Here is a 27,042-nt window from a genome sequence, read left to right as displayed (position 1 = left end):
ATCACTCCCAGCTGCTTGATCCAGTCCATTGAGTTGAGAGTCTCTTCCAAGTGTCTCTGTATCAATTCGTTTAGCCTCAAACAGAATTATATTCCTCTATCCTTGGTCTGCTATTCTCAGCAAAATATACAGATTTCTCCTGTTAAAATTAATAGTTAAAGAAATTCTATTGAATCTAATTCTTCCTTTATGGGGATTTATTGTGCAATTAGGTGTCTGCAACATGTTGGGATAGTAAATTAAATTGTTGCTTCTATTCTTTTAAGGAAGAAGCTCAACATTTGATAGGCCTCTGGATCTTGGAAGCAACAGACGTCACATTTGGTTGCCTCTTCTCACTCAATAACTGGATAACTCACAAATCTATCATCTTTGAGTGGGCCCCTGAGCAAGCAAGGGGTCTTTAGCTTGTCTAGGTTACAGTGCAAGCAGCACGGACTTTGGCTTTTAGGATCTAGCATATCCAAAGAGCCCAAAACTGTTATGGCTGGTCAGGATGTTGTGTAAGGGCTACAGCAAGGCTCTACAGGAGAATCACAGTTGAGAACCATAAAATTTTGGAGCAAAACTATGTTCTCTTCAAGTAACTTTTCTTTTTCACTGAACACTTGAACATGGCCCATCAGAGACCTGAGCTGTTCGCCATGAACTGGAAGCTGTCTGATCCACTAAGCAAAAATTCATAATATATTGAGGATTATTCCATCATTAAGTGGAAGTGATTTACAGGAGGTCTCACTCCAGAATGGTCTAAAAGCAATGGTAAGTTGAATAAACAATGAATAGCTCATATTCTGCTGCTTTTTTACTTCTCTCTCTCAACCAGCAACTGTGACCTGGTGGTGAGTTCCCTATGACCAACTGACCGAGGAGGAAAAAACAGTCTATCCTAGTTTAAAAACACCCTCACGCCAGGGTGTTTAGATTAGGGAAGAATCATATTGTTGGACCTCTTCCAATGGATCCAGAGTACGAGAATATTTGTGTCTTATGAGAATACTCATCCAAGGCCTTACTGAGGAAGATTTCAGTAATCAGGAGGCTGTGGTCACGTGCTCTGGCTGAATGTCAGGCAGCCTCTTTCTCCAGTTACTCCAGCGATTGCTCAAAGGGCTCATTAAAGAAGCGGCCTTCGTGGAAGGTGCAGAGTTTATGGAATGATTCAGTAACATAACCTTGTACTCACCCAGGCCTCTCTGACCACTGCTAAGTGCCCAATTGACAGACATAGAGGCCAAATCTGAGCCTCTGATGGAGAGTCAGATCCTCAGGGGCCCGTGTGCTCTGTGGTTGTGGATTATTTGCAATGGATCCTTTCCATCATGGAGAAGGCAATGATTTTCCTCACTGAAACAGATGATTCATTCATTTAAAAATATCGATTAAACACCTACTATGGACCAGGCAGACTTCTAGGTACTTGGGGTATATCAATGAACAAAGAGAACAAGGTTTGTTGCCCTTAAGAAATCTAGTTTTTAGAGAGATGATATGCAGTAAGCGTAGTAAATCGGCAACGTTTGTTTCAAAGTATGTTTGAAAGTGATAAGTGCTATGGAAAAAAAGCAAATCAGGGTAAGGGAGACTGGAGGTGCTGAAGATGGGGGGGAAGTAGTTTCCAAATTTACATGAGTCACCAGGGCAGACCTCAAAGCTTTGGTAGATATCAGGGAGGAAGAGCATTCTAAGCAGAGAGCAGCTCATGCAAAGGCCTCAAACAAGCATTTACCTGGTGTGTGCAAGAAGCAGTACAGAAGGCAGCACTTCCTCTGTGAAGTGCTAAGGGGAAGAATGGCAGGAGACTGGCAGCAAAGGGGGCAATCAGGTGTAGCCTTGTGGGCACTCAGGGCCTCTGGCTTTCACTATAAGAGAGATGGGGAGGCACTGCAGGGTTTTGAGCACAGTGACCACAGTGTTGAGAATGGGCTGTGGGGATGAAAGGGAAAAAGAAGGGAGACACGAAGCTACCACTGTAACAGAAGTCAGTGGCACCTCAGACAAGAGTAGAATAATGGGGTGGTATAACGAGGCAGTCTTCTGGGTGTAGATATTTTAACTCTTTATTATGGAAAATTAAAACATGTAAAAGTAAAGAGTAGCATAAACCTCTTCTTACCCATCACCCAGCTTCAGAAATGGTGCACATATGACTGATCCTGCTACATCTACACCTACCCACTTCCTACCCACCCTCACTTCATAGGGTTATTTGAAACCAAATCACATAATTTCATCTACTAATTTCATGTACACTGAATCTACATTAATAAGCTTTAATCTAATACTTCAGTATAAGCTATAAAAGTGAATATCCTTTGGCTTTTATAAAAACATCACTACAATAAACTATCATTTATATACAAAACATACAACAATTTCTTAATATTAGTGTACACATTTTTCTTAGTATCTCATGGGTAATTTTTTTTTCTTAATTTGAGTCAGGATCCAAACAAGACCCATGCATTCCTTTTGGTTGAATTGTCTCAAGTCTCATTTAATTGATATGTCTTCTCTTTTACTTTTTCTCTTTTTTGGGGGTGATACATGTGACAAATTCATCCATTCATATAATTTGTAAAGATCAAATCAGTGTAATTGGCGTATCTATCACCTTAAATATTTGTCTTTTCTTTATGTTGGAAATATTCTAATTACTTTTCATCATTTTTCTTTTCTTCTCACTCCCTTTCTTCCTCTCTCTCCTCTTCATTTCTTTCTTTCTTTCTTTCTTTTTTGCCATTTGTTTGTTAAAGAAACGAGGTCATTTGCCCAATAGCACTTTTTCTCAGTTTGTGTTTTGCTGGTTGCAATCCCATAATATTATTTAAACAAGTCAATTTTTTCCATGGATTTTCTATAAAACGAGTATTTAGTTAGAAAGACTTGAATGGATTCAGTTTTAACATTTGGGGCATGGATACTTTGTAGGTGGTATTGTACACTTCCATCAGGAGACCTATAAGATTTGGCTGCTGGTTTTTGTCAATTATTTAACCAGTAGGTATATCATGAAACATCCATACAAAATTGTGGCTCCCTATTTCTTTTATTCTTTCTTCATTTATTGCAAGAGTTATTCTCACATTAATGAAGTAGTAACTCAAAGACACAGTTCCTACAAGAAAAGCAACCTTATTTCCTTTGAGTAGGGAATGGTATTTAGAGAATCTGTAAGGAGTGCTTATTGCTTATGGGTTGGTAATTAATTTCAAGGCCTTTTCAGTGAACAGATGTGGGAAATATTTATCTATTTTTAAAGGCAGAGTTTATTATGAGTTTATACTAATATTTTAAATTCAAATTTAGGTTTGGAGAATTGTTACTTAAGTTTTTAATTTTTTAGTTGTGTCTCTTTTCTCTAATGTTGCAAATCTTTGTCCCTAATGACATTAACATAATTATCATTTGCTTTTGGAAGCACAGCCTAGAGCTTGCATCTCCAGCTCTTCTGATGTCCTCTTTTAAATTCCTCTGTCTGTAAACCATTTCAGGTGGGTTCTTTTTATCTGCAACGGAATCCTGACAGTGTAAGCTGTGCGGGCAGAAGTGAAGGGGCTTTTCATTGTTTGTACAGTACCCATGCAGCCATTCACAGTTAAACAAACTGATGCAAGTGAGTCTCCAGTGAGAGAATTGTTGTAGATGTATTAAGCAGAGATCCAGGTCACCCAGTCTTTTTCATCTCTGTGCAAATCCCAATTCACCAAAATTTGTGCTTCTGTTTTTCAAAAACAGTCATTCTCTCTCTTTATCCCCCTTCGCTAATGCAGACCCTAGGGAATGTGTTAGGCCAGGCCCACAGCAAATAATCCAGGGTCTTGTCTTAACTGTGGATCCTGGTTATCTTAGTGAAGTCTTTCACGCCATTCCATCCCAACATCAGAGCAGATGAATGAGTATTCCTGGGAGTGAATGCATATGCATGAGGAGAACTGGAAAGCTGGAATGAGTTGATCATTCCAGGGGCCACAAGGACTGCACTGGGCCTGGGACTTTGGATAAGGGACAAATCACATAAGTAGGACATTCTCGTAACTTTTTATTCTCGTAACTTTTCATTCTTGTAACTTTTCATTCTCGTGACTTTCTTCGTCCTTAGAGCTGATCTTTCCAGCTGAGTTATCTGGGTGTTGTGTCTTCACCTCAGAGTAGACAACTGAGACATCCTGGAATGGAAGAAAGAAGTGGAAATCAAGAGGGAGTGTGAGGCTGCAGGTAATGGTGGAGATAAAACTGTGGGGAAATGAAACTCACCTTATCCTCTAGAAGTGTCCTGGAGGTATTAGCTGTGGAGAGAAAGATAATCACTGGACTATGGGCATAAGGATGCACTTAGAACTTAGGCTGTTAGCTGATTCCCTAGAGTCTGGGAGCCACTGGGCCCTGTCCATTGATTGTCATGTTTTCTCCACCTCTTCCCCTAACATGTCTTAGAATACATTTGACTTTCTGTTCTACCATTTCTTAACCCAGCCCTCTGCAAGTTCTTTTCAAGCTCCATTGATCTGTAAAGTCCTCCATCAATACCACACTAAGAAACCTCACATCCTTCCTCTACCAGATATTGAGAGATTATTTTTTTTCTTAGTTTTAGTTCTTGCTTCTCTTAACTTACAATACTGTCATCTCATCACCCCTGATTGTTTGGCAAGTTCCCATTACAGTGCTCCATATGTGTGCCCTGTGAGAAAAACTCTCTCCTACATTAACAAGTTCTAGTTCTTGATTTTATTGCCATGGTTTCCTAGAGTCGGAGCCAGAGTGAGAGGTAAGTTTAGCAGATATGATTTGGTGGACCATGCATATTAGGAATTAAGAGTCTCAGAGTAAAAGGTAGAATTATCAGAGCAGCACGGCAATTTTATGGAGAGAGAGAGAGCCTGAAAAAAAGATACACTCTGGGGCACTTGAGGTTTCTCTCTGTTTCTTTTTTTTTTTTTTTTTTTTTTGAGACGGAGTCTCTCTCTGTTGCCCAGGCTAGAGTGCAGTGGCCGGATCTCAGCTCACTGCAAGCTCCGCCTCCCGGGTTCCCACCATTCTCCTGCCTCAGCCTCCCGAGTAGCTGGGACTACAGGCGCCTGCCACCTCGCCCGGCTAATTTTTTGTATTTTTTTTTTTTTTTTTTTAGTAGAGACGGGGTTTCAGCATGTTAGCCAGGATGGTCTCGATCTCCTGACCTTGTGATCCGCCCATCTCGGTCTCCCAAAGTGCTGGGATTACAGGCTTGAGCCACCGCGCCCGGCCACTTTCTCTCTGTTTCTTACTGTATTGTTACCATATTCTTACCCCAAACCTTTAGGGATTGCAGATATTTTTCATAATATGGTGGAAGCTATGTACTCTCCCCAGAATAATGGTCATATGCATAAAACTTTGCATATGATTTCAGGGGCTTAATGTAAACCTTGAGGAACAGCTAAAGAAACCGTACTACAAATCATTAATACTTCAAGTGTCTGAAATGTAACTAGTCCATCAACAGAATACTTGGCTTAAATGGTGTTTTCATAAATATGTCAAGGAAAGAGTATGAAGAAAAGCAAAATGATCAAGAGAGCTCTGTAAGATAAGATGTACTCAATCCACCCAATAAAGGTAGTGGCCTTTCTAATGCTCCCATTCAAAGGGGATCCTGATTAATGGAGGTGGCTCAGAGAACAAAGTGAAAGACAAAGCAAGTGATCAGGTGATATATGTTGGTCAAATATAATAATAGGCTGTGCATGCAGAAAATATAGCAAGACAGAAGACTTAGTCTTAACTTTGTCCTTTACTGACTTTGTGACCTGGAGAAAGTCCTTCTCTGAGTCTTATGTGTAATACTTCATTTTCATAGAACACCTTCAGCGTCAGGTTACAACTGAAATTCCTAGATTTTAACTTCCCAAGTGAGGCGCCATGGGTAGATTTATACAAGAAATAGAGAGAATTGTTTGTTTCCTTGACTGTAAGAACCCAGGTGAATCAACCAAAGCAAGGAAGTGTGGGGAGGAAAAGATTTGTTGGAGAAATGTCTTTAGAAAGATGATCAGTTTATGTACAATGTGTCTCTGCTTTGGTTTTCTGAGGTGGGAGTAGCAGGTGGGGACCGCTATTTTATAGCCCCCAGCCTGGTGAAGGAGATCTCAGAAATTCTTCTTGAACTTCTGAAGTGATTTGGAAGTGACTTCCCTGATGCTGGGGTATAGAGCTCCCACCTCAGAAAGCCAAAGTGGACCACAGGTTGCAGTTACCTACAGTGATATTTTCCTAACAACAGATCTCAATTCATTAGTGGGTCTTAAAATGGGGTCTGAATAGGATGAAAGAAGTGAAGTAGAACTTCAAGAAACAATTCAGCTTATTCTGGCCAAAATGAACTCACAGGGACTGGATTTGTCTTCCCATTTTAAACAATGAGAAAAAAGGACAAAACAGTGCTTTTCAGATATCGCACCAGTTTACCACCAAGCTGTGCATGGACTTGGGAGTTCAGACAGAGCCTGACTTCTGGCTTGAAGCCTTGCTGACTTGAAGTGACAGAGACCAACAGTTCTGTTTTACTAAAGCAGCTAGAATTTGTAGGACAGTACCAAAGAGACAGGAGGAAAACAGATCGAAAGCTCCAGAAGTCTGCAGAGGGCTCTCCTCAAGTCTTTGGCTGAATACTGATGGGCATATTTGTAAGATGAAAGTATCTTAGGCCAGGGTAAGAACCACTGGAGAAGAACAGGCAGAATAATCCCAGAAGCTGATGCAGACCTTGTAATTAATGGACCATCTGATGTAGAATCCCCAGAAATGCAGTGCTTTACTATCAGGCTAGATTAACCCTACTCTAAAGGTTGCTTGAGACTCACCCTAACAAAGCTTAAAAGCAAGCCTCAAAAGGATCCAACTCATTCCAAATAACTTACCTTTCTCCAATATAAAATTTAAAATCTGACAGTAATTAGAGGAATACAATACCGTAAAAATCACATTTTCTAGCACTTAATTAAAAATGCCTTGCATATATATATATTCTCAGCACAATGCTTACCACATAGTAGACATTTTACAAACATTTATTCATTCAGACCTAAGGGAGACCTTAATACATACACTATAATGATCACAATATCTATCAGAAGGATGCTTAATTTCCATTCTGATCATCAGCAAAAGTATACTGTGTATATTTCAGTACCTATTTTCCCTCCTTAGAATCTAAGCTCCCCACTGCAGGGATTTTTGTCTGCCTTGTTTACTGGCTGACTTCCCATACTTACAATAGTACCTAGCACATAGGAGGTGCTCAGTAAATGTTTGTTGAATGAATGAATATAGTTTGCAGCCAGAATCTCTTCCCAGGGACGTACCTTCCCCTTCTTCTCCCAGCCGAATAATCTGGATCTCAGAGTACATCAAATCTCCCTCTTTGGGGTGTACTGGAAAGAAAAGACATTTTCAAGGCTGTTCCTGTTAGTATTAAAGTGCTACAGATCCCTCTTCCTAAGCATCATTTCCACTCTTCTTGGACACACAATGGAACAATTATCTGGGAATATCTGGATTTGGGACACTTTAGGGAGTTTAGGGGCATTTCCCATGGCTGAAAGCGCATTATTTTCCATGGCTGAGGCCAGGAATAGCTTCCTAGAGGGGAATCCTCACCATCGACACATAGCGACTGAAGCTCCACCTGGGCAGGGTAAATGGAATGGGAGGACTCTCCTGGGCCTGGAGCAGGAGGGAGCCTGTGAGACACAGAAACACATAATAATCCCTGTCACATTATAACATGCAGGAGAGTGAGATACTCAGGGATAGTGGCAGAGGAGAAAGAGGATTTGGAGAAAGTCAGCAGCCAACAGGGAACAGGAAAGCCTGAATGGTTTAATCAGAGTTTCAGTACATCTATGTAGAGTGAGATTGTTCTTTTGAAAGAAATCCTGGGGCTGTAGGATGGACAGGCTGCCTGGAAACAAGGTTAGGGAGTCTCTGACATCATAGTAACAATCAGCGTCTCATAGTTAGAATGATTACTCTTGGTTGGTTAAAAAATACTGGCTTTCCAGCCTGGGCAACATAGTGAGACCTTGTCTCTACATAGAATAAAATAAAGTTGACCAGGCATGGTGGCATGTGCCTGTAGTCCTAGATACTTGGGAGGCTGAGGTGGGAGGATTGCTTGAGCCTGGCAGGTTGAGATTGCAGTAAACTGAGATGATGCCATTGCACTCCAGCCTGGGTGACAGAGCCAGATCCTATCTCAAATGTATACGTACTGGCTTCTTCGTCATCAGGAAGGAGTGATTAAATGTCTTTATTTTACTGTTGGCCTGGTTCAGTGGCTCACACCTGTAATCCCAGCACTTTGGGAGGCTGAGGTGGGCGGATCACTTGAGGCCAGGAGTTTGAGACCAGCCCAGCCAACATGGTGAAACCCAGTCTACCAAAAATACAAAACTTAGCTAGATGTGGTGGCTCACGCCTGCAGTCCCAGCTACTTGGGAAGCTGAGGCACAAGACTCACTTGAACCTGGGAGGCGGAGGTTGTCGTGAGCTAAGATCATGCCACTGCACTCCAATCTGGGTGAAAATAAATAAATAAAATAAATAAAATGTCTTTACATTGTAATGTCTGTACAATTCAAGAAGGAATTAGACATAATCCACACTCCTATTCCTAACCTAAGACTGAGACACTGACATAGAAAGAGGAAGATGACAGTATTTTCCAAATGGAAGTTAAGGACATAATGTTTAATGAGTATATATGCATGTATGGTGCAAAAAGAAGATTATTAGAAACATAGAGTTCCCTGGAAAACCTAGAACATTTGTAGAAAATCTAGACTCTAGTCATTGTATGCATAGTTATAGTAACACATTGTCTAACTTAATTATAGTACAAGAAATATTCTTTGCCAACCCAGAAAATTTATAACCTTTGGTATTATCCATTTAGATGAGTAGGTTAAGGTCAAATAAGAAATTTATCATTTTTTATGTATTGCAAACTATTAGCTGACAAGCAAAGTTCTAGGAAGCTTCATTTTTGACCAATTCAAGGAGTGTGAAAATGGAAGTATCTAGCTACAGGGCCAAAGAGATATAACTTGACCTAATTTCGTAACCCCACAGTTTTGCATATTGTGTACTTGGGAAACTAAAAAGGAACTGGCAGAAGCTGAGGTCTCACCTGGTTTCGTCTCCCAAGAAATCAACTCCTGCAAAATAAAGCAAAGATGCATTTTTGTCAGCAGAGGGAGCCCTTTCTCAATGACTTCACATAACAGGAGCTATCTAAGAGATGTCATCAAGAAAGTCAATTCAAACACCTGCCCGGTCCTGGGTTTTCATGAAAATGAGGTGAAAAAAAGATTGAACAAAGCATATAACTTGTTGAGGCTAGGACTGCATACTCCTGAGTTAAATATGCAATTGTTTAAGAATTTATGAAGACTCAAGTCTGTGTTGAAATCCCTCAGGAAACATTACATATAACCAAAGTGTCACTTGGAGAGTAGTGAGCTATGGGTGAACTTCGAGGAACATCTGTGGTCATGCCCAGAGGAGCGTTGGGCTCTGACTCAGGCTCACTAGGGAGAATCGGTCAGAGGTCCAAAGCTCCCTACCTCCAGCTCAATGCAGGACACATAGAAGGTGCTGTCAGGAATCTGGAAAGTTGAATTGAATTAAGAGACAGAGTTGAAGGATGTGGGTAATTGTTCTAGAACTGAAAAAGGTTCTGCTCCTGTCTTCTACACTAGGTTTCTTGGCATCTAAAGCCAGCCTGAGGTGGGCTGAAGCAAGAAGCCTTTGGAAGTACGCAGCAAACAATGCCTGGGACAGACCATGTCCAACAGGCAGGGGAGGCTGACCTGAGGAGAGAGGGGCTCCTGGAGCACTAGATGGCAGGCTCAAACTCAGACCCAGAAAAGCTCCTGAGGGGACAGAAGGATAAAATTAGCCTGCTCTTATTCTCAGTCATTTCTGCAGAGTCCTTTAGTTCATTTTGAATCTCCATTTATGGTGCATTTAGGTTGAAGTATCTAACTGGCCAGTCTGTATGAACCAAAGAAACTGCCTAAGTAAACTGTTCAGATACAGTTTTTGGAACTTTACATTAAAGATTTCACTTTTCCTCCCCTTCCCTGAGACTTAGCCAATCAGACTAGATATGAGCAGCTCTCATTCATGGCCTCTATTTGCAAAACTACCCCTTAAGGAAGGGACAGACGTGAGTGTGTGTGAACGCTGGGAGTGGAGACTTGGGAGTGGTGGCCGGGTGGCCACTGAGGCTGGCTGCACGCTGAGTTCAGGGGAAGGGACAGGGCAGGAACTGTGGCAAAGAAAAGAGCACAAACCTGACTTCCTCCGGCGCCAGCAGTGAAACAGCAGGGCCAAGGCCAGGAGAAGAGCAATGAGCAGCCCCCCAGTGGCTCCCGCGGCGACAAGGCCATCTCTGTTGCCTGAGATCTCTAAGGGGAAAGGACCTGTGTGAATCTCAGTGGAGAGGTTCAGGGCTTGGGATTGCCTTTTCCTCAGCTTGGTTGGGTACTGAGCCCTGGAAGAGAGAAGAATCTAAAGGACTAGGACTCATAAAGATATCTTGGGCCAGGTTTTGGCCAGAAAAACTCACACTGGGTGGGCCAGGGCCTGAGTAGAAGAGGAAACAGCTCCCTCTACCTTCAGTAAATCATTTTAGAAACTAACAATTTAGGGGAAATCCTAATGTTGTATTCTGGTAACCTGGCTTCCTGCAAATTGCCCCCAGACACCTGGAGAGATACTGTGGGACCATGGCTTGGCAGCACCTAACTTAGGAACAGCAAACTGCATGAGAGAGAATGAAAATTGCACCAGTGATTAGGGCGCCAATTGGACCAACAGTAACTCTGAGATTGCTCTGCATTGGGACACCGTGATGCAATGGCATCAGCCTCCTTCCTCACAGAAGCCTGTGCCTGTGTGCTCTGAAGGGCAGGAGAGAAAAAAACGGATGGTAAAAGTACACACAATCCATGCATTATTAGGGGATTTTGATATTTCCATGGGGTCCATTCTCCTATCCTTTCATCCACAGAAAAGGAGGTTTCATTCAATTTACTCATTTATACAGCAAGTATTTACTGAGGCTACCCTGTGCCGGGCACTGACCTAACCCTTGAAGATACAACAGTGAACAAGGCATTAAAGTCCCTGCTCTTGAATTGATAACCCAGGGAGGAGAGACAAGCAATAAACAAATAAATAAATTTATACCATGCCCTGTGGTGATGAGCTAAAGAGCAAAAAGCATGAGAGAAGGAGACAGAGTGGAGAGTGGGGGGTGGTACTTTCCCATACGTATTCTTGGTCCCCAGGTAAACGAAATTCAGACCTCAGACGCAGGTACTACAGAATTGACAGAGAACATGCAGGTAGTAGAACAACAGCAACACTGACCATGATTTCCATTTGTTTTCATCTATGATTTCGGGCACAGAGGAGCCATTGGCCAGGAGTGGCTGGTGACATTTCTGATATTATCCTTCCCTCCCTGACAATACCAACATACCTGCGCTTTGACCTATGAGTGGTTCCACTGATAGACAGTATTCAGTGGACAGCCAGCCCAGCTTCCCAGCCACAACAGCTGAAAGACTAGGGTGGACAGCAGGAGAGAAATCTAAGGACAGAGAGGCTTGGCCACTACATCCTGTATTGAATCTTTCCCTGTCGTCTGCTGGGGCATCCGCCTGTGCAAAATCAGAATCAGCCATGCCCAGGTCTAGGATTCTAGACTCAATGGGCAGAAAGCAAGTTACTCTACCTTCCTGGTAACTCTATTTCCTAAAAGAAATGGCTACTTTGGGGAAAGTAATGGAAATTTGTCTCAGTTAGAAAGACACAGATTCTAAATCCAGGTTGTTGGGTTAGAATCCCAGCTCCTCAACTTACTCACTGTGAGCAGGGAAAATTATTTACTCTCCCTTTGCCTCAGTTTTTAACTACTTACTGTTGTAAATGAGTTAATACATGTAAAGTGCTTTGAACAGTGCCTGACACTTAAGTGTTATGTCTAGGGAAGTACTAGTTCTTATTTTGTGGTCCTGACACCATGCCCTAGACTCTCAGGAACTTCAGGCCGGTCTCTGATTAGCTTAGAGAACTCTTCCATAGGTTAAGCCTGCTCCCATACAGCCCTACCCCAGACAACCTCAGTCCATGCTATGGATTGATTTGTACTCTTCTCCCCCAAATTCATACGCTGAAGCTCTAACCCCAATGTGATGGTATTTGGAGATAGGGCCTTTGAGAGGTAATTGGCTTTAGATGAAATCATGAGGGTGGGGCCCCAAAGATAGGATTAGTGCCCTTCTAAGAAGAAACACCAGAAAGGTTGTCCTGCTTTCTCTCTCTGCCATGTGAAGATACAGCAAGCAGGTAGCCTTCTGTAAGCCAGAAAGAGAGCCCTCATAAGAATCCACATTATATTAGTGCACTAATCCCAGACTTCCAGCCTCCAGAACTATGAGGAAATAGATTTCTGTTGTTTAAGCCCCCCAGTCCCTGATATTTGGTTACGGCAATTCAAGTTGCCTGAGACAGCCCACCTTAGCCCAGCACATGAGGCTACTGCAGAGTTTCTCTCTTTGTTATATATTCTCCTATTTCTAAGCACAGGGGATTTTGCACAAAGTCCATGATTAAAAAATATTTAGGAGGGAATCCCTATTCCATCAAATATCACTGGATCCTTGACGTCCATTTAATCTTTGAGATCATCTGTTTCCTTAACAGATGTTGACACCTGCTTTCCAGGGCTGTCATGAGAATAAAGTGAAATGATACATGTGAAGTGGCCAGTTCACTGCCTGGATCGGGAGAAGCTGATCCATTCTAAAGACCCTAATCCCCAAAAGGGAGAGGAATAATTTATACTTACCAACAGATTCACTGTTATCTCCTCAGAGATTATAATCTTTGAGCTTCCTGAGGCAAACTTTTCAGAACAAGAGCCTTCCTGCAGAAGAAACACCCTCTACCATCAGCGTTACTCTGGATTTCAGGGCATTCAGGAGTCTTTAGAGGGAGCCCTTGGCAGTTTGCAATTTTGCTAATCCCTTCTTTCTCTTCCCTAATCTGATTCTTGAAATGCCATTGAGCCCTGAAATTGAAGACCAGACTGGGCAACATAGTGAGAACCTTTCTCTATGAAAAATAAATTAAAAAATATAGCTGGCCACGGTGGCACATGCCTGTGGTCCCAGCCATTTAAAAGGCTGAGGTGGGAGGATCACTTGAATCCAGAAGGTCAAGGCTGCAGTGAGCCAAGATCACGCCACTGAACTCCACTCTGGACAATGGAGAGAGACCCTGTCTTAAAAAAAAAAAAAAAAAGTCATCGAAATGACATTAGCTCAGTCTCAGTCCTTCTCTGCTGGGAATTACACCGAGTGTTATTCCCAGACTGAGATGCAGACTGCTGTGGTACTTAGTTCTGGGGAAACACCTCAGTCTCTTAACCTGGTGGGGCCTGCTTGATCACAAGACTTGCCAGCATCTGGGCTATCAGCATAGCAACCCCCTTGCTGGAGCCTCTGACTAAACTGTTCAGGTTTATGGCTCTGACCATCACAGCTGACTTTGTATAAACAGTGCAGCTGTTTTGGGGGAGCAGTCTCCAAAATTTAGAAGTTGGAAATATTAAAAGGATCCAGAAAGAAAACTTCAAAAAGTATCTGGTGAATAGATAGAATATTAACAGGTTATGTCCCAGAAGTTGAGCAGGAAAATGTTTCAAGAAGGAGGGAGGGATCAACTGTATCAAAAGCTGGAGGTAGGTCAAATCAAATGGGAACAGTTTTCCACTGGCCTTAGAAATATGGAGATCATTAGGAATTTTGGTGGATTGAGGCAAGCCTGGTGGTGATGGGTTTAAGAAAAAATAATGGAAGTAAGGAGAGTGAATTGAGGAGTTTTACTATATAGAAAAAAGGGAAATCTAGCTTTCCAGTAACTTAATAAAAGCTTCTTTCTTTCTTTCTTTCTTTTCCTTCCTTCCTTCCTTCCCTCCCTCCATCCCTCCCCTCCCTCCCTCCCTCCCTCCCTCCCTCCTTTCTTTCTTTCTTTCTTTCTTTCTTTCTTTCTTTCTTTCTTTCTTTCTTTCTTTCTTTCTTTCTTTCTTTCTTTCTTTCTTTCCTCTCTCTCTCTCTTTCTCTCTTTCTCTCTTTCTCTCTTTCTCTCTTTCTCTCTTTCTCTCTTTCTCTCTTTCTCTCTTTCTTTCTTTCTTTCTTTCTTTTCTTTCTTTCTTCTTTTTTGCCAGGGATGCAACCAAACCTGAGATTGAGGAGGAATTGAACCCCTGTAAAGACCATTTCCTTAGTGCCAAGGTAGCTGAGTGAGAACATAGCTTGGCCCAGTGTGGCTTCTTAGGGATGGAGGAAGAGACCTATATGAGCTAAACCTGTGAGATCCCAAAGTAAGGCTTCTCTCCTCAATGGACAAAAGTAGGCTCTGTATCTGCTCTCCATGCTTCTTTTGACTCACATACGATTTGGCTGCCGAGAATCCCTCAGGATTCTATTATAGTAATGAAGGAAAGGAATGCCTCGTGCTTTCGGTTCTGTGCGGCTGCTGGTCTGATGTGTGTGGATGATTTACTGAAAGGAGAGGTTAGGGTGACAGAGCTGTGCCCCACCCAGAAGCACTGCTAACGAGGGAAGGCTCCTCTTGGAGATAAACACACAATGGGTCCAAATACAGACAAAAAAAAATCACCTCCAAAAAGCAAAATGGCTCCCAGCCAGCATTACCTCACTACAGGACCTTACTCTGACCCGATTGAGTTATTAACATTCTAATGGAAGAAATCGTTTATCACAGTGGAGTATGGCAAAATGGAAACAGAAAAGGCAGAATCACAGGGTAATGTTAATTACCTTACCCACCCTTAATTTGAGGAAGTTTGCTGAGAATAAATAAAGTCAATAGAGATGAAAACTCACCTCTCACAGTGATATTCAGCAGCGCGCTCTGGACGGGGCCGTAGCTGTTGTCCGCTGTACAGTAGTATCCCCCTGCATGGCTCTCTCTGATGGCAGGGAGCTCCAGCTCTGCTCTTGGGGAACGCTGAGTTTTCCTCCCCAGACTCTCCTGCGTGTCCTCTCGGTGCCAGGAGAACGTGGTGTACCCTGTGCCTTCAGCCACGGAGCAGACAAGGACCAGCGTCTCGCCTTCAACCGCCTGGCCCCCTGTGGGCTGTGTCTCCAGGAGCACTCCAGACACAGGGATCCCTATGTAAAAATGAGACCACAGGTCGGGGCCAGTTGTGAAGGAGGGCAGGGCTGGGTAGCTGGGGTGTTGGGCAGGGTCACTTCTTATGTGACTTCAAGATATCCTCTTCAGCAGGCACTAACGTTGACCAACAGACCACGAATTTAGGGCTGAAAATATCACTAAATGTGATAAGCTTTCCATCCTGATATATGAGGCCCCAGGAAAGAAAAAAGGACTAACCCTGAAGAAGCATTTGGGTTTTGTCTGACATCCTGGCTGGAGGTCTGAGTTGTTTTGAGGGAGAGGTAATAGCAGTAGTGGCCATCATGGCAGTAGGCTGGACCACATCTATTTTTAAAAGTCATAGTTTGGTACTTAAGTGATGTTTATTGGACCTATCTATCTCTCCTTCTCTTCTGCTGTACACATCATAGGCACTCACATTGTTCATTGCTACTGATGGATGCTTGTCTTCTAAATAGTTTTCTTTGAGATCTAGCCATTCTAGAATCTGCCACCTCCCTAGCAGGGCACCTTATTTTCTTGTTTTGTTTTCCATAGCTCTCAAACGTAACTCCATGAGTCAGCTGTGATTCTGAAGTCATAGAATTTCAAAGGAAGACTGAGGTTTTAGGAAAATGGAGGTAGAAAAGAAGTCATGTATTTCTCTTATTATTGTACTTCACTTCTTGGCCTAAGCCCGGTTCCTCTGTTGGGATGATAAAACCGGTCTCTGCTACATAGTCCCCATGCCTGCAGAGCCTGAGGGGCCCAGAAAGGCAGGGAAGATGCCTGGCTCTCCAACACTCACGCTGCACGTGGATCTGTAGTGAGAGACTGCGCTTGTGGATGTTCCCCACCACTGTTTCAGCACCACACCAATAGGATCCTGAGTTTTCTCTCCAGATGGCTGGGAGCTGGAGTTCCTGGGACGGGCTCCAGTCTGACAGGATGACCCCCTCATCTCTGAAGAAGATGAAGTGAAGTAGGGTATCCGACCGCTCTGGAGGAAGCTGTGTTTCACAGCTCAGGTTTACAGAATTCCCCTCTGTAGGCTGAGAGTCTGTAGCTTTCAGCTGTGGATGTGGAAATAGTTCTAGAGAGAAGAGGTAAATCAAGTTCTGAGCATGAGAGTATTTAGCACTCTGGGAGAGCCAGGTTTGGATGCTCAGTCCCAGGAAACTTCAGACACACAGCAAGACAAACTTATCAAACCCTCTATCAAAATTTTCTTCCACAGGTTTATTCAGGTACAATCATCCCACTTTCTCTGCCTCTTAGAGGACTTGTGCCTCTCATCTACCCGGGGTTTCAATAGTAACCCATAAATTCCTTCCTTACATGCGCAGTTTCCTATCCCTGACATTACTAAGCAAATCTATATGAACTGAAAGACTCACCTTGAATTTTAATCATTTTGAAATTTGATCTAAATACATCATTGTTGTCTCCATATCCAAAGCATTGATAATTGCCATTGTTATTTGAACTTGCATGTGGGATAAAAAGATCCCAGCTTTTATTAAAATTGGAAAGAATTTTTCCATTCCAAGTATATTTCACAGCAGTCAATTTCTCTTTCCTCCTTCTGTGGCATCTCAGAACTAACGTGTCACCTTCAAACACAGAATACGGGACCTGCAGGATTAAGGAGTCTGGAAAAGACACAGAGAGGAGATCGTCATTCAAAGCATTCCTGCTACTTCCTTCTTCTGTGTCTCTTGAATTACAAAGGTTTTATTGTTTTCTTCTTTCTTCCACAAGATGTAGTCTCTTGATCCAAGCTCACAAAACTCCTCCTAAATCAGTGTAACATGCTTCAGATACAATTCCTAAATTTCCTAAATAAATCCCAGAGGCAACTATTTTATCATTCAAGGTCAGATTCCAAAGATAAGGAGTCTAATATGGAGAATAAAAGCTGAGAGGAAGGGTGATCAAAATCCCTGACCTAATAGAGTACGTCAGAACTTAAAACCAACCTGCTCACCGAGTCCCAGAGCAGGAGCTATGAAAGAAGGGGCACTTGGAGAACTATGTGAGGAACTCTTCCTGGGCATTGGAGCGTGATTTGTAGCAGGACTCTTGTCAGAGACACAGTCTAGGTTCAAGGGACAGTGGATGTGGTCCTCTATGGAAATTCCATGCTGTTCAGATTCTAATGATTCTAATTTGAGGTTAGCTATATCTCTTCTTTCTTAGATGACTGTGTTGAATGCCTATGCCTGTAGACCATGCCCTTGCAAGTGACCAAAATCATTATCAATCAGGTAAAACTGGACAGGAGGAGCTGTGGGAGCTTGATGCCAATCAGAGGGAAAACTAGCAATGAGGAAGGGACACATAACAACGGGTGGGGATAAAAAGCATCAGTTTGGAGATTTCCCACCTCTGAGCTCCTCTGATGGCACTTTTGTCCTCAGCACAGTTATGTGTGTGTAACTTCTCCCTTATGAGGCTATAAAGCCCTGCAGGGCAGGATCTGAGATAGCTTCATTTTTGTACTCCCTAAAACTAACTCATTTTCTTGACCGTGTAAGTGTGTGGGGATGTCGATTAATATTAACCATTTAAACTCAAGTTTCAATCATAGTTTGAAAAGCACTTGTAGCCATTGGAGGGAAAATGTGAAACTAAAGGAGCTGGGATCGAGGGTTAGAGAGCAATGAAAGACCCCAGTTCGTGGAACCTCCAGGGAGCTAAGATAAACGGAAACCCTTTATAAAGTTTCAACTAATTCACCTTCTTTCTCACCTGAAGAAAAGAGCAAGCGTACAGGGTTACTTTGCGGGGAGCCCTGGGCCTGGCATCTGTACAGTCCAGATTCCCGAACCTCGAGGGTGTTTCCTGGGGTTACGGTCACCTTTTCTCTCCAATAGTGCTGATACCATGTTGTTTTCTCTGTTGCATAGAATTGAAATCCATTGCAAGTCAGAGTCACTCTCTCTCCTTTGAAGAATGTGGTCCATGGAGGATGGACGGAAATCACAGGTTTGTGTGCAGCTGCTGAGGAGGAAAGAGTAGTAGGTCTGAGGTGGAGGTGCCTGCAGTCCCAGCTGCAGTGGCTTGTGTAGGTTACACTGGAGGACATGGCTTGGGAGTTCCCTAAGAGGCCCCTGGATGACTTCTGTTTCCCCAGGTTGCAGGTGAGCTGTGCTCACCTCCTCCAGGGTGCAGTGGCTGCTCAGCAGTCTATAGCAGCAGATTGGCCTTTCAGAGGGAGGGCAGCCCTGGCAGGATCCACTCAGCAGTGATAGATGATGCGAGGCTCACAAACCCTCTCACTTGTTTCAGTGAACCAAGTCCTCAGGTAGATAGTTGGAAATCGCGTTTCTCCTGGACTCTCACCTGAGATCTTGGTGTTACAGGGACCTCTCTAAGATGAGTTCTTGTGTGTGAAGGGTACCAGAAAATGCCATCTCCAGGTTTGTCTCTTTGGCATATGGATTATTTTGAGCCAAAGGCCATTGAGAATCACCAGAAATAGGAAAAGTTCTAAAAGCAAGGCACAAGTTTTCCTTTATAAGTGAAAAGTTTTCCCTTATAAGGGAAATTTCCTTTTGTAAATGTGTCTCCCTCTCCCACACTAGGAAGAGGAAGACTCTTAACAACTTTCATCGATAGAGAAGGCATTGACTTAAATATGCATAAAAACCCTTGTTTACCATGTTTTTCCTAGTCAACCTGCCACAGCCTGCCTCTCCCACCCAGAAGCCCAAAACTCCTTTTCCTTTGTTTAGTCCAAGATGATATACAGGTTGAGTATACTTTATTCAAAACACTTTGGAACAGAAGGGTTTTGGAGTTTGAGTTTTTTTCAGATTTTGGAACATATACATACACCAAAAATCTGAAATATGAAATGCTCCAATGAGCATTTCTTTTGATCATCATGTCAGTGCTTAAAAACTTTCAGATTTTGGATTTCAGATATTTGGATGAAGGATATTCAACCTGTGTAAATCTCAATCATCTGGCTGCCTCCTTCAGCCATTGTTTTCTTTGTAAATTCCCCTGTCTATGTACATAATTAAAAATTTTTTTCACTTGTTAGCCTGTCTTTTTTTTTTTTTTTTTTTCCAAGAAAGAGTCTCACTCTGTCACCCAGGCTGGAGTACGGTGGCGAGATCTCGGCTCACTGCAACCTCTGCCTCCCAGGTTCAAGCGATTCTCCTGCCTCAGCCTCCTGAATAGCTGGGACTACAGGCGAGTGCCACCATACCCAGTTAATTTTTTGTATTTTTAGTAGAGACGGAGTTTCACCTTCTTAGCCAGGATGGTCTCAATCTCCTGACCTCGTGATCCACCTGCCTCAGCCTCCCAAAGTGCTGGAATTGCAGGCGTGAGCCACTGCACCTGGCCTAGTCTATCTTTTATCAAGTTAATTTATGGGCCCCAGAAAATTAACCTGTAGGATCAAGAGAAAACTTTTTCTTTGCCCTCTTAATTTGCTGAAAAATCAACTGATGAAAGGCAGATTCATAGGAGAAATGGTCTATAAATTTATTTACATGTGCAGGGCAGAATTACAGAGTGATTCCCCAAATATACCAATAAGGCCCAGACACTTACACAGCCATTTTTGGAGGGGAGTGGGGAGAGGGGGAATGTAGGTAACTCTTTTGAAGAGCAACAAATAATGGCCATGGTGAATTAATGGATAAATGGTTCTATTTGGAAGATAAATGAGCCTGAAGCATAGATATTTTCTTGTGATGGGGTCTGTTCAGGTGTGGTTGCACCCGTCAGTCTTCTTTTCTACAGTAGAGAGGAGGGAAGAACAGCTGTGCTTACTGGTGGGTCGATTGGTCTTTAGGTGGATAGGGAGAAGTTTCTTCTGCTGATCTTTAAAGGCCTTTAATTCAAAATACTAGTTATACCAAGTGGCCATATTTTGGGGTGAAATATTTTGGCTTTCTTCAAACCTAAGAGAGATGGAAATTTTTTCCCTCCCCTACAGGTAGCATGAGCATGTGGTGGGATAGGGGTTATAGATGGAGTGAATATAGAAATCAGGAGGTCAATTAGACTGTTATGGAAAGTGGTTTAATTTATGTTTTTACTGTCAAGAAATATGTATGGGAGAGGTGAGCAGGCTCTGTCTGTCATAAGAAATATGCCTAGATAGCTGCAGAGAGTAAGAGTGCAGGGAGCTAGGTGGTCCTAACTTCCCAGACCTCAAAGCACTCTCTTGTGACAGTAAAATAGTAACCCTACATGAAATTAGGCCCTAAACTCTTTGAAGCATTGGTGGATAGAAACTGAAGAATTTGAGGATAATACAAATTAAAAATAAGAGGCTTAATTCTCCCTGACAAAAGGAAGAGGCTTCTCTTCCTCTTTCAGAATTTCTTTCTCTGTCCTTTGCAAATGCATGTAAATGTTTATATTGGTTAAATAACCAAAACAGCATGGTACTGGTACCAAAACAGATATATAGACCAATGGAATGGAACAGAGGCCTCAGAAATAACACCACACGTCTACAACCATCTGATCTTTGACAAACCTGACAGAAACATGAAATGGGGAAAGGATTCCCTATTTAATAAATGGTGCTGGGAAAACTGGCTAGCCATATGTAGAAAGTCGAAACTGGATCCCTTCCTTACACCTTATACAAAAATTAACTCAAGATGGATTAAAGACTTAAATGTAAGACCTAAAAACCATAAAAACCCTAGAAGAAAACCTAGGTAATACCATTCAGGACATAGGCATGGGAAAGGACTTCATGACTAAAACACAAAAAGCAATGGCAGCAAAAGCCAAAATAGACAAATGGGATCTAATTAAACTAAAGAGCTTTTGCACAGCAAAAGAAACTATCATCAGAGTGAACAGGCAACCTACAGAATGGGAGAAAATTTTTGCAATCTACTCATCTGAAAAAGGGCTAATATCCAGAACCTACAAAGAACTTACACAAATTTACAAGAAAAAAAAAAAAAAAACATCAAAAAGTGGGCAAAGGACATGAACAGACACTTCTCAAAAGAAGACATTTATGCAGCCAACAGACACATGAAAAAAGGCTCATCATCACTGTCATTAGAGAAATGCAAATCAAAACCACAATGAGATACCATCTCACACCAGTTAGAATGGCTACCATTAAAAAGTCAGGAAACAACAGATGCTGGAGAAGATGTGGAGAAATAGGAACACTTTTACACTGTTGGTGGGACTTTAAACTAGTTCAACCATTGTGGAAGACAGTGTGGCGATTCCTCAAGGATCTAGAACTAGAAATACCATTTGACCCACTGATCCCATTACTGGGTATATACCCAGAGGATTATAAATCATGCTACTGTAAAGCCACATGCACACATATGTTTATTGTGGCACTGTTCACAATAGCAAAGACTTAAAACCAACCATAATGTTCATCAATAATAGACTGGATTAAGAAAATGTGGCACATATACACCATGGAATACTCTGTAGCCATAAAAAAGGATGGGTTCATGTCCTTTGCAGGCACATGGATGAAGCTGGAAACCATCATTCTCAGCAAATTATCACAAGGACAGAAAACCAAACACGGCATGTTCTCACTCATAGGTGGGAATTGAACAATGAGAACACATGGACACAGGGCAGGGAACATCACACACCGGGGCCTGTCAGGGGTGGGAGGGCTGGGGGAGGGATAGCATTAGGAGAAATACCTAATGTAAATGACAAGTTGATGGGTGCAGCAAACCAACATGGCGCATGTATACCTGTGTAACCAACCTGCACGTTGTGCACATGTTCCCTAGAACTTATAGTATAATAATAATAATAATAATAAAATAAATAAATAAGCCTATTGCCTGGCTCACAAACCAGGGAAGTCCTGGGAACCACCTTTTTGAATACAAACATCTAGGGAGAGAGTTCCTCTGTCTCTCTCAGTTCCTGTGGGAGAGTAAGGACCCAACTTTGGTGGCCTCAGCTTTCTCCAATGTGCAAAACAACCTGCTGTTGTAAAGACAGAAGTTTGTTTCCCTTCAGTTACTGAAGACAACAGGGTGGAATTCCTTTCTGTCTTTGCAGCTTCTTAGTGGATTGTCTGTGATGTTCATCATATTCTGGCTTATTGCTTATTCAATAATACAAATGTTTCCTTTCTCTACTACCCTTGTGGAGAGGATTTCTGAGTTGGGAGGAGATTTTGTTTTTAATTATGTATCTTCTAAGAAGAAACTGTTTTTGAGGCTCTTTTTAATCTGAATGTTTGTTTTCTGAGTTTTGTATTTCTGACTTTGTGCTGGCTAACAACAAAAGTAACTACAACACAAATTATTCACTATTAGAAACATTCACTCAAACGTCCTTACCAATATAATACTACTATCTAGCCTTCTCCAAAATCAGTGCTTTGGTAGGCTAATCTTTAGTGGGTGTACAAATGAAAATTGATTGCTATTTTAGATTCTGCTGAAGACGCAGTAATTTATAAACTTGGTAATAGTTATGTGAAATCACTGCTCTGATGAGTCATAAAATCACTGAAGAATATGGCCCAGCAAGACCTATTAATGATTATGAAGGAGAAATCAATAATAGGGAAAACACTTGTTTGGCTCTCAAAAGTCAGTCCCAATGCTCTTCTCTCTAACCTGTTGCCCACTAACATGTTTGAAAAAATGAAGTACTAACTTTCCCACCTACATGATCCAGGTCTGAATAAAGGGATGTCAAAGAAATAATGCTAAGGATGGACTAGGGAATAAGGATTCTGGGAAAGTGCTTTTCCTTTATTTGAAAGAAGAGATGTACACTGGGTGCTCTTTGACAGCTTTGCTTTCCTTCTCCACTTGCCTCCTTACTTCTCCCCACTTTCTGCCTTGAACAAAGTCATGAAGTCTGGAGCCGTTGCAGCTACCACATTTTGAAAAGTCAATATTAGATTCATGCTTTGTCCTACAGATTGCCTATGGTAATGTCACTTCTGTGAAGTAGAAAATAAAATGCATCATTTTCGTTTGTATTGATTTTTCAAAAATAAAATCTCAATTTTGGGGATTGCTATTTACTATAAAATTTTTAATAGAATAACTTCTAATTATTTTCTTCTTGGAACCTTTTTACTCAGATGAGGACTGTCTACCTTTAAGGATTTATAGGCAATTGATTTTTTAAAGCTTAAAATTTTAAACATTCTTGCCTTTGTCCAGAAGAACTTCCCAAATAGACCTTTTAGTTACATCTAAATGAGAAGAAAATGCCCTTTCTTTGTTTGGGGGGAAAAAAGAAAACTGTAAAATAACCCAACTTCATGTTTTACAGGAAGAAGCTAAATGTTCTCTTTGGTAAGGTGAAACATCTGTGTGTCTCTGCAGAATTTATTTTATTTTATTTTTCAGATGGAGTCTTGCTCTTGCCCAGGCTGGACTGCACTGGCCTGATCTCAGCTCATTGCAACCTCCACCTCCTGGGCTCAAGTGATTCTCCTGCCTCAGCCTGTAATCACGTGCCACCACGACTGGCTAATTTTTTGTATTTTTAATAGAGATGAGGTTTCATCATGTTACCCAGGCTGGTCTTGAACTCCTGACCTCAAGTGATCCACCCACCTCAGCCTCCCAAAGTGCTGGGACTACAGGCATGAGCCACTGTGCTCAGCCTCTGCAGACACTTTTTAAAAAGAAAATTCTGTATTTAAAGGTTTAGACAGAATACCCTATGTCATCAGTGGGAATGGGGCTGTGTTTCTGCTGAAGAGAATAGAAAACCCTACCGGCTATGCTCCTGGGAAGCACCCGGATGCGGGGCAATTGAGAGTTAGGCAATAGGTCTTCTACTGGAGGGAAGGAGAATTTATTTCCTTTGATGTGTGCAACTAGACTCTTCTTTGCTCTGAGGAAGCTGCCCCTGCTATGTGCAGGTGGCCCTATGGCCAAGAAGGGACATAACTTTTCAGGGCCTTCGTGTGTTTGAGACTGAGTTGATGGGCTCTGAGATTAACTACATCCTTGGCTGTAGTTAATTCAAGACACTTTTTGTATTTCATTTCCCCATTCAAGAACCATTAGCAAAGTCTGCCAAGTTATCGTCTTGTCTCAGGAAGGGTGTGTGGGAAATAGTCTGTCCATGGTACCAAGGAGGGGAAGAACAGCAGAATTAGGAGCCGCAAGAGACAGTGCACCTCAAGGGGGCCAAGACCCTTGCTGGCTCCAGCAGCTCCTAGGGTGCTCTAGAGGAATGGCCCAAACACCTGTGAGGCAGCTCCCTATGGAGGATGGGACTTTTTGTTGACCAGTAGGGTAGATGGAGACTCAGGGTCATCATAATTTGAGCTATTCACAGAGAAGCGTGTTTTCATGGGATGCGGAAGTTGGGGATAAATTTGTTACACATGGTTAGTGGAAAAGCTGCTGGAGCCCCAGCCTCCCCCTGTGAAGTATTGGCTTATTTCTACCCTTTTCCTCTCGGGATGCTATGCATTCCATCAGGCTTGGCTAGAATCCCACATCAGGCAGGGTGGCAGCTCCTCCTCCTGTGGACTCTGTGACACATATCCCAGGCCCTGCCATGTTTATCCAGCACAATGGCAGTTTTGGTTTAAGAGAGTGACCCCCAAATAGCCTGATTCTTAGAGTCAGGGTCACCACACCAGCTGATGTTTCCACATCCCTGCAGCCCTCAGGAAAAGAATGAAATGGACAATGGGGACTCTTGTAAGTATTTGAGATAAGATATAGTTATTAGGAAATCTAGAGATATAAAGGAGCAAAGAAAATAAGGACTTACCAGATTGTCCACAGACTGGAGCTGAAAGAGAGTAAAGAGCCAGCCATCAGCATAGGCAAGGAGTCCCAAACCATTCACCCTGAGAGCCCACACACTCGTATGCTACCTCCAACCAAGAGGAAGAGAAACGCGTTCCGTTTCACCCATCCCAGGGAAGTGGGGAAACACAGTGGCCGGACGCTCAGGCTGTGGGCTCAGACGGTCTGGTTTGAATTTTAGTTGTATGACCCAGGGAAAACCACATGAACTTTCAAGTCTCAGTTTTCTCATTTGAAAAATGAGGCTCACAAAATCGACCTCATAGTAGTACTGTAATGAGTTAGATCCATAAGGTTTCAATTAATGGCTGCTGTCATTAATTTTTTAGTATGGGGTTGCTGCTGCTCCCTCTTCTCTTGACTCAGAACACTTATTATCACAGCTAATTTGGAATTCAAAATGAGACAGACAGTAGGGGGTAGTAGTTAAAAGCCTAGTTTCCAAAGTTAGATTATGGGTTTGAATCGTGTACTAGCTGCATAAACCTTAGGGACAAGATCAACATCTTTGTGCCTTCATTTCCTCATTTGTAAATGGGAGTTATAAAAGTTCCACCCGATCAAATATTAGAGAATTGGATAAATTTATACGTGGCATAACCTTAGAAACGTGGGATGTGGTCAGGGCTCAGCAAAAATTAATTGACATCCTCACACATTATCCTATAACTATTTGCGTAATATTTTTCTCCTATTGTCGAGTCAGATGTTCTTGCATATGTACATTGAGGTTCTATTGAGAATGTCACCTCTTGAGGGCAGAATCTCTGTCCTTCAGGTCTCCGTATCCTCTGTGGTGCCCAGCAGTGTGGTATGCCAAGTAAACCCATCCATTCACTCCTTAGTTCTCATCACATGTCAATCATACTAACAGGTCTTCCCTTAGTTGGGGTCTGGGGATCAGGTGGGAACTAGACAAATATACTTAATAAATATTTAATGTACAGCAGATTGACTGTTCTTTAATTCCCTAGTTTGAGCTACTAGGAAATCAGTGCCTCATTTGTACAAACACTGACAAGGGGTACAAAAGCAGGAAGAAAAAAACCAAAGGGAAACCATTTTATCTCTTCTCATGCTCTTTGCAAACATCAGAGCAGGTTTGATCTTAGAATACAGAGAAGGAAATAACTATTCCCAGCAGATGATCCTTTCTACCTGAGTTCACAATCAGGACTTGGTCCTTCACAAAGAACTCAGTCCATCTTCTCCTCTGGGTCCTCATGCTCTGTGACTTAGAGACTGAACCTAGCCATAGGTTTCTTTTTACATAAACGAAATAAGTCCATTTGGGGGTAAAATGATTTTCTGTAGTCAATTAATAGCAAAAGTAGATGAGAAATTCATCTTTGGAAATCAATCATTATCATTTTTCCCCTTCTACCAGTAAATGATTATCTTTCCTTTTTGTTCATTTTCTGCTGTTCTAAAATGGGAGTAAAAATCCATGATTGCAGCAGCCCAGAAAAGAGGGCTTTTGCTCATGGTGAGGCTCAGCTTTGCAGCAAGCAGAGGCCTCCTCTCAATCACTTACCAAAGAGCAGCAAGGACGCCCACAGCAGCATGGAAGCCTGCTCCAGGGTTAGAGAAGGAGTTCTTAGTAGACAAGCCAGGTCAGCCCAGATTGCCAAAGCAGCACTTGCCTACACCAGCACCAGCAGTGAGCTCAGTAAGCTTCTTCTCTGCATAAACCTGATTGAGATAATGAAGTGAAAGGGGGAAGTAGAGGACTCTTTCTGAAAACACCAAACAGCAATGTGGTCCAGTGTGAGAGAATCCAAACCATAAAAATCAAAATTTAATAGAACTAAGTACTGCTGTGACATCCTGGCGTAAATCACTTCTCAAGGCTAAAGCTACTCTATTTTCAGGACTCTCTAGCCTCTGTCTTTCAAGGAAATCACAACCTATTCTCTCTGCTACCAGAGATGAGGTAAGATTGCAGGCTTATTGAAATCCACATAATATAAGGATGTCCCTGAATCTCACCAGAGATGATGAATTTCTCATTCAACATGGAAAAGGC

The 27,042-nt window shown here is 42.3% G+C and overlaps 1 protein-coding gene across 1 annotated transcript; it reads right to left on the bottom strand.

Moving 5' to 3' along the window:
• Positions 1-3,661: 3,661 nt before the first annotated feature.
• FCRL4 (Fc receptor like 4) lies at positions 3,662-26,803 on the bottom strand. Its single transcript, XM_007976664.3, has 12 exons — positions 26,551-26,803; positions 24,979-24,999; positions 17,989-18,240; positions 16,635-16,889; positions 16,046-16,330; positions 14,964-15,251; positions 10,338-10,451; positions 9,170-9,197; positions 7,639-7,721; positions 7,344-7,412; positions 4,258-4,289; positions 3,662-4,169 (listed from the first exon to the last, which is right to left on the bottom strand). The coding sequence occupies exons 1-12, from the start codon at positions 26,579-26,581 to the stop codon at positions 4,059-4,061; spliced, it is 1,569 nt and encodes a 522-aa protein (XP_007974855.3). The 5' UTR covers positions 26,582-26,803; the 3' UTR covers positions 3,662-4,058.
• Between the last annotated feature and the right edge of the window lie 239 nt (positions 26,804-27,042).

This window comes from Chlorocebus sabaeus, chromosome 20 (assembly GCF_047675955.1).
Source record: "Chlorocebus sabaeus isolate Y175 chromosome 20, mChlSab1.0.hap1, whole genome shotgun sequence".
Lineage (NCBI taxonomy): Eukaryota > Metazoa > Chordata > Mammalia > Primates > Cercopithecidae > Chlorocebus > Chlorocebus sabaeus.
This window is presented reverse-complemented; position numbering and strand designations above follow the sequence as displayed.

Coding starts and splice junctions, on each gene's coding strand:
- FCRL4 (XM_007976664.3), bottom strand. CDS start 26,581: ATGCTGCTGTGGGCGTCCTTGCTGCTCTTTG. Junction 16,890..17,988: donor ACGCTTGCTCTTTTCTTCAG/GTGAGAAAGAAG, acceptor TGTCTTTTCCAG/ACTCCTTAATCCTGCAGGTC. Junction 4,290..7,343: donor GCTGGGAGAAGAAGGGGAAG/GTACGTCCCTGG, acceptor TTCTCTCCACAG/CTAATACCTCCAGGACACTT.